This window comes from Etheostoma spectabile, chromosome 6 (assembly GCF_008692095.1).
Source record: "Etheostoma spectabile isolate EspeVRDwgs_2016 chromosome 6, UIUC_Espe_1.0, whole genome shotgun sequence".
Lineage (NCBI taxonomy): Eukaryota > Metazoa > Chordata > Actinopteri > Perciformes > Percidae > Etheostoma > Etheostoma spectabile.
In genome coordinates, this window is record NC_045738.1 from 26,426,615 (window position 1) to 26,434,547 (window position 7,933).

At 43.0% G+C, this 7,933-nt stretch overlaps 1 protein-coding gene across 1 annotated transcript in view; it reads right to left on the bottom strand.

The window, feature by feature from the left end:
- The window catches only part of LOC116690601 (aldehyde dehydrogenase, mitochondrial), a gene marked incomplete at its 5' end in the record, with an annotated part of 26,596 nt that overhangs the window by 954 nt on the left and 17,709 nt on the right, over positions 1–7,933 (bottom strand). Inside the window, 5 exon segments of the mRNA XM_032517684.1 lie at positions 84–241; positions 1,952–2,116; positions 2,739–2,923; positions 3,935–4,037; positions 7,259–7,372. Coding sequence (XP_032373575.1) covers positions 84–241; positions 1,952–2,116; positions 2,739–2,923; positions 3,935–4,037; positions 7,259–7,372 — 725 coding nt within the window.

Genomic DNA, 7,933 nt, shown 5'->3' on the forward strand with positions numbered 1-7,933 from the left:
AGAGAGAGAGAGACAGACCCACAGACGTTAGCCATGGATGTGAGCAGCTCAGAGACTGACGTTGCCGGTAGTAACAGCCCTACCAGACGGTGCCGGCGCGGAGTGCGTTGGACACGTAGTGCGCCTTGTCGATGTCTTTAGTAAACACGGCGGCTGCCAGACCGTATTTGGAGTCGTTGGCTCTCGTCACCACCTCCTCCAGAGTTTTGAACTTCAAGATCTGCATCACTGGGCCAAAGATCTGCAACGACCGAAAAGCAGAAAATCAATAATGATAATAAAGCAAAGCGTGTAATAAACATATTTCCTCTCACACAAGAACAAACAACCGACACAGATCTGCAGACATCAGTGTTCTCAGGATGGGAAACGTATGTACAAAAGAGTACTAAATATCATATTTCATTTATTATTGACGTGAGTGAACACAATTTGTTCCTCGTTATTTAGGAATTTTTAAATAATAGAAGGAATATATTCTAAAATTTGAAAGGAGAGGATGCACCGTGGTATATAGTACCATGCTCATGTAGCTCATGTAGCTCATCTAGTTGTGGTGCGTTTCCAAGACTGTATGCATTACAGACTGCCACCATGCTAGTCTGGTGTATAATTATGCCTGAGAAACGAGCCCACTGGATGACTGATGCTATGTAAAGTATCCCCTATATGAAATCATACCTTCTTAGAAAAAAATGGAAAACAAATATAGAAAATAGGGGTGCTGAAAAAAGAAAAAAATGATTCACAGTTGTATGTATCGTGTTTCGTGACGATTTTTAAAATTGATTCTTTTCCCTAGAATCCATTTTTTATTTTTTATTTTTTACTAATGATTGACCGAAATATTTTCTGTTTCTACGGTACTGCTGGCAGCGACTTCATATCGGTTTCCAGCAAAACAGAGCAAAAGCAGAAAAAAGCAGAAACTCCATCTTATGTTCTTCTTTACAGAGGAACTAAATGTCAGACTGACTGACGTGTGATGTCATTTATCTTAGAAAACTATCAGTTAAAAGTTTTATAGAAATGTCTTCTGATATATTGTTTCTAGGGGACCGTATTTTTCTATGACCCTCCATAATGATTGGGATAAAGGCGGGACCCTCCCCAACAGTGTATCGATGCCGTCTCCTCTGGGTTGAGTTTGGATTTGATGTACAGAGAGCCGTTGTTGTTTTTCCAACCATGAGAGACATCACTAACCTCTGCTTTCTCATCTTCCACATCACACTCCATCTCAGTAGATTTATTCACTAACATTGTGGAAACTAAATGCATGCTCCCTTTATCACTGCATTACTTCAAATACTAGGGCACTCCTCCATTAGACTAGTATCCACATGAAATACAAGAATAAAACCTTGAGACCATTCAACAAAGCACTATGGGTAATAACAGATTCAACACACTGGTTGCTATGGACCTATGGATGATTGTATATTTTAGCATATAGGTATCATATTTGCTGTAGAATCTTTGATACTGCCATCTAGAGGCATAGGCGGAGTTCGACTGGGGGGGTGGTAGCAGTAGCAGCTACCTGTCCAACCACTGGGGGACACAGCACGAGCACATATGGACACAACAAAGTGAGCAAACAGGAGAGGGGTCAGATCCTCTTGTTACCACCCTGGACCTCAATGAAAGAAGCATGTCCAGCGCCCGACGGGAACTAATAAAGAACTGGAACCCACGATTACATTTAGAACCACAGCAATTTCTTCAGTAGTAGTAGGTGAAGGCTGTAAATTTTATAAAGTAGGCATTTAATATGATTCCACATATCAGTGGCTCAGTGCACTCGTGTTCTTTTTGATTAAGGTGACTACTACTGACTGCACTTCCATTAACACTATATGATTTCAACTGAATTACGACTGAGTTAATGCATTCATAAAAAGGAAATACATATAACAGCGTGTTAAATGAGTCTTCCGTAGGGTGGTACCTCCTCCCTGGCGATGGTCATGTTGTCCTGGACGTCTCCGAACACCGTGGGCTGGATGAAGTAGCCTCTGTCAGCAGCCACTCCCCCCCCACACATCAGCTTGGCTCCCTCTCTCTTCCCACTGCTGATGTAGCCCAGGATCTTGTTGAACTGCTCCTCGTCCACCTGGCAGGCCGCCACAGAGAGAGGGAGAGAGAGTTCTTCCACTTCATATGCACCTATTAGTGTTTTAAAACTGCACTCATCATGTATTAACACTGCATGGGTGTGTGTGTTCATACATATATGTATTCTTTTTTTCCCTTACTGTAATTTCCCATCAATCCATATCTATCTATCTATCAAGAAACAACTGATAATCTTGGCCATTATACAGGCATAAAATAACGTTCATTTTCCTTTTTTATTTCTTTGGAGGGGGTCTAAGCTTGCTTATTTGCAGCCTGGTGGCCCAGTGGTTAGCACTGTGGCCTCACAGCAAGAAGGTCCCGGTCCAAACCCTGGTGGTCCCGGCCTTCTGTGTGGGGTTTGCATCTTCTCCCCGTGTCTGTGTGGGTTTTCTCCGGCTGCTCCCCCCACCACTAAAAACATGTTTCCCTCCCTCTCTACAGAGCTGATGTGTGGTGAGTCGTAAGGCTGCTGTGCATCACCCAGGGGGGTGAGTGCTACACACTGGGGTGGTAGAGCGTAGTGTAGTGGAGTAGCAGTGTAAATATCTATGATTAAGCTCTATATAATGTATTATTTATAATTGTGTTGTGTGTGTGTGTGCGTGTGTGTGTGTTACCTGAGGTCCCTGCTCGGTCTTCAGGTCAAAGGGGTTTCCCACCACGCGTCTCCGAGCTCGCTCGGCACTCCTCTCCAAAAACTCATCGTAGATGTCGGCTTGGACGAACGTTCGGGAGCCGGCGCAGCAACACTGGCCTTGGTTGAAAAACAGAGCGAAGTGGGACTGCTCCACTGCATCTTCCACTGCATGAGGAAAACATAAAGCCCATTAAAATATTCTTTAAAATAAACAATATTAAAATGCTCCGGTCATGACCGAAAGAACGAGATCCAGGGTACAAGCGGCCAAAATGGGTTTCCCTCATGAGTGGGGGCTGGCGTCTCCCTTAGAGATAGGGTGAGAGCTCAGTCATCCGGAGGAGCTCAGAGTAGAGCCGCTGCTCCTTCACGTCGAAAGGAGCCAGTTGAGGTGGTTCGGCATCTGGTAGGATGCCTCCTGGGCGCCTCCCTAGGGGGTGTTCCAGGCACGTCCAGCTGGGAGGAGGCCTCGGGGAAACCCAGGACTAGGTGGGAGAGTTATCTCCCAACCTGGCCTGGGAACGCCTCGGGATCCCCCAGTCGGAGCTGGTTGTGTGGCTCGGGAAAGGGAAGTTTGGGGTCCCCTACTGGAGCTGCTGCCCCCGCGACCCGATACCGGATAAAGCGGATGAAGATGGATGGAAAATGCTCCGGACGTCTCCTCTTCAGTTAATAGGCGGTGAAAATTTGTTTCATTTCTCACTTTTGTGTAATGACATAGCAGTGTACTCCAGGCTGTTAGCTCTGTTGACAGGTGCAGCAGAACACACCCAACAGTGTTGGGACGTAGCCATGCCCTTCACATTAATATGTTGTCTGGCTGCATGTATTCTGATGGAACAATGGCTCATTACTGCCATTTAGACAAGGTCCATTTCAAAATCAAAAAATATATTTCAGAAATATCCCTCCACATTGGCTATAACTGGGATCCAGATTTGAGGGGCTGAAAGTCATTCTTCTTGTTTTAGGTATTCAGAGAATGGGATCTGCTCTTTCAACTTGTTAGAATACGCCCTGTGGGGAAATAAATCGGTTTCTCAGTCCGTTTGTTCTGATCTGATTGTTACACTTTGCGTGAGCAGTGCAGCTGCTTATATCAGTTTGACAAACCACACAATGCACCAGCTGTGTTAGAACATGCCTGCGGCATCATACTGTATCTGTGAGACGTACTGTCGGCGTCAGACAGGACGATGTTGGGACTCTTTCCTCCCAGCTCCAGAGTGACTTTCTTTAGGTTACTGCTGCCTGAAGCCTTCTGGATCAGATGGCCCACCTGATGGACAAGGACAGGGAAGAAGACAGATGGTGACTACTACAGCTTACATAAGATGACTGTTAGACTGTAGACCTTGTACTTCTCATTGTTTTGTACATATTAAAGAAACTAAAAGCAAAGACTGCAGGATCAATTGTCTGGATGTTATTCTCACATTTCTTTCAACACTTTCTGAAAGGTGCTCTTTTTTAATTTACACAGGTCTGTTAAATGTTAGTGGCATAGTTTAATATCAATGAGGTGTGAAAGTGACAGGCAATGAACTTCACTCTGCAAATAATTTAATAACTTAATTTTTGTTTTAATTTGGACCCTATTTTTCCATGCATCTTCTGGATAATGTTGTCAGACACTTAGAATAATAATCTGAGCCTGTCAACAGAAACAACAGAACTTTTAGTGGACACTGACTGATGCTGAACATCTGTCCTGTAGGGTAACATTACAGCTTGTTTCTCCCTGATGATGAACATCTGTCTGTAGGGTAAAATTACAGCTTGTTTCTCCCTGATGTAACATCTGTCCTGTAGGGAACATTACAGCTGTTTCTACCTTGATGATGAACATCTGTCCTGTAGGGTAACATTACAGCTTGTTTCTCCCTGATGATGAACATCTGTCCTGTAGGGTAACATTACAGCTTGTTTCTACCTGATGATGAACATCTGTCCTGTAGGGTAACATTACAGCTTGTTTCTCCCTGATGATGAACATCTGTCCTGTAGGGTAACATTACAGCTTGTTTCTCCTGATGATGAACATCTGTCCTGTAGGGTAACATTACAGCTTGTTTCTCCCGATGATGACATCTGTCCTGTAGGGTAACATTACAGCTTGTTTCTCCTGATGATGAACATCTGTCCTGTAGGGTAACATTACAGCTTGTTTCTCCCTGATGATGAACATCTGTCCTGTAGGGTAACATACAGTTGTTTCCCCTGATGATGAACACTGTCCTGTAGGGTAACATTACAGCTTGTTCTCCTGATGATGAACATTGTCCTGTAGGGTAACATTACAGCTTGTTTTCCCTGATGATGACATCTGTCCTGTAGGGTAACATTACAGCTTGTTTCTCCCTGATGATGAACATCTGTCCTGTAGGGTAACATTAGCTTGTTTCTCCTGATGATGAACATCTGTCCTGTAGGGGAACATTACAGCTTGTTTCCCCTGATGATGAACATCTGTCCTGTAGGTAAATACAGCTTGTTTCTACCTGATGAAATCTGTCCTGTAGGGTAACATTACAGCTTGTTTCTCCCTGATGATGAACATCTGTCCTGTAGGGTAACATTACAGCTTGTTTCTCCCGATGATGAACATCTGTCCTGTAGGGTAACATTACAGCTTGTTTCTCCCTGATGATGAACATCTGTCCTGTAGGGTAACATTACAGCTTGTTTCTACCTGATGATGAACATCTGTCCTGTAGGGTAACATTACAGCTTGTTTCTACCTGATGAACATCTGTCTGTAGGGTAACACAGCTTGTTTCTCTGTGAGAACATTGTCCTGTAGGGTACATTACAGTTGTTTCGACCTATGATGAACATCTGTCCTGTAGGGTAACATTACAGCTTGTTTCTACTGATGATGAACATCTGTCCTGTAGGGTAACATTACAGCTTGTTTCTACCTGATGATGAACATCTGTCCTGTAGGGTAACATTACAGCTTGTTTCTACCTGATGATGAACATCTGTCCTGTAGGGTAACATTACAGCTTGTTTCTCCCTGATGAGAACATCTGTCCTGTAGGGTAACATTACAGCTTGTTTCTCCCTGATGATGAACATCTGTCCTGTAGGGTAACATTAACGCTTGTTTCTACCTGATGATGAACTGCTCCTGAGGGGAACATACAGCTTGTTTCTACCTGATGAAACATCTGTCCTGTAGGGTAACATTACAGCTTGTTTCTACTGATGATGAACATCTGTCTGTAGGGTAACATTACAGCTTGTTTCTACCTGATGATGAACATCTGTCCTGTAGGGTAACATTACATCTGTTTCTACCTGATGTTGAACATCTGTCCTGTAGGGAACATTACGATGTTTCTCCCTGAGATGAACATCTGTCCTGTAGGGTAACATTACAGCTTGTTTCTCCTGATGATGAACATCTGTCCTGCAGGGTAACATTACAGCTTGTTTCTACCTGATGAACATCTGTCCTGTAGGTACATTACTTTGTTTCTACTGATGTTGAAAATCTGTCCGTAGGGTAACATTACAGCGTTTCTACCTGATGATGAACATCTGTCTGTAGGGAACATTACAGCTTGTTTCTCCCTGATGTTGAACACTGTCCTGTAGCGTAGTTACATACAGCTTGTTTCTACATGATGAACATCTGTCCTGGAGGGTAACATTACAGCTTGTTTCTACCTGATGCTGAACATCTGTCCTGTAGGGTAACATTTCAGCTTGTTTCTCCTGATGGAACATCTGTCCTGTAGGGTAACATTAAGCGTGTTTCGATGATGAACATCTGTCCCGTAGGGTAACATTACAGGTTGTTTCTACCTGTGATGAAATACTGTCCTGTAGGGTAACATTACAGCTTGTTTCCCTGATGTGAACATCTGTCCTGTAGGGTAACATTAAAGCTGTGTTCTCCTGATGATGAACATCTGTCCTGTAGGGTAACATACAGCTGTTTCTCTGATGATGAACATCTGTCCTGTAGGGAACATTACAGCTTGTTTCTCCCTGATGATGAACATCTGTCCTGTAGGGTAACAATCAGCTTGTTTTTCCCTGATGTGAACATCTGTCCTGTAGGGTAACATTACAGCTGTTCTCTACTGATGATGAACATCTGTCCTGTAGGGTAACATTACAGCTTGTTTCTACCTGATGATGAACATCTGCTGTAGGGTAACAACAGCTTGTTTCTCCTCGATGATGAACATCTGTCCTGGAGGGTAACATACAGCTTGTTTCCCTGATGATGAACATTGTCTGTAGGGTAACATTACAGCTTGTTTCTACCTGATGAGGAACATCTGTCCTGTAGGGTACATTACAGCTGTTTTCCATGATGATGAACATCTGTCCTGTAGGGTAACATTACAGCTTGTTTCTACCTGATGCTCTCTAACGTGCCACATGATATTTATTATCTTATTGTCCTGGCTTTTGAATTAGTTCTGTTATTGACAGTGTGTTATTGATATATAAAATATATTAAAGTAAACAGAATTGTCCCACCTCTGTGGATCCAGTGAAGGCCAACTTGTCAACATCCATGTGGCTTGCGATGGCAGCCCCAGCTGAAGGTCCCATGCCTGGCACGATATTCACAACACCTTCAGGGAAGCCCACCTGGAAGCACAAGGCACCACATGGACTTCTGTGTGAGCTCTTTCTGTGTTTTTATATTTTCTTATATTTCGACCAATCTTCTCCCTTCTTCTCTGCAAAACTGCTCAACTCTGAAGTTGCCCAGGACATGAAAAGACTAGATAAAATAGATGAAAGAACCTTTATGTTGAACTTGTAATGAGACAGTTCTCTCTATTACGCAACATGTTGCTTGTAGAACATTTTTTACAGTGTGGGGTCAACTGCATGACTCAAGAGTCACCAGTGGAGGAAGAAGTATTCAGAAAGTACTAATACCACACTGTAAAAATACTCTGTTACAGTAAAAGTCCTGCATTGAAAAGTAAGTAAAACTATGTAAGTATCATCAGGAAAACATACTAAAAAGTACTCAAATTAAAGTACTCAGTGCAGAAAAACCCTCTGATTTTAGAAACTAGAAATGATCCTAATAGATCTGTCCATCAACTTAGTGCTTCAGCTTCTAGTTCACCCGGAGGCGTTCTATTGTTGCTAGGTTACTTTGACTAAAGTAACTAGTAACTAAGGCTGTCAGATGAA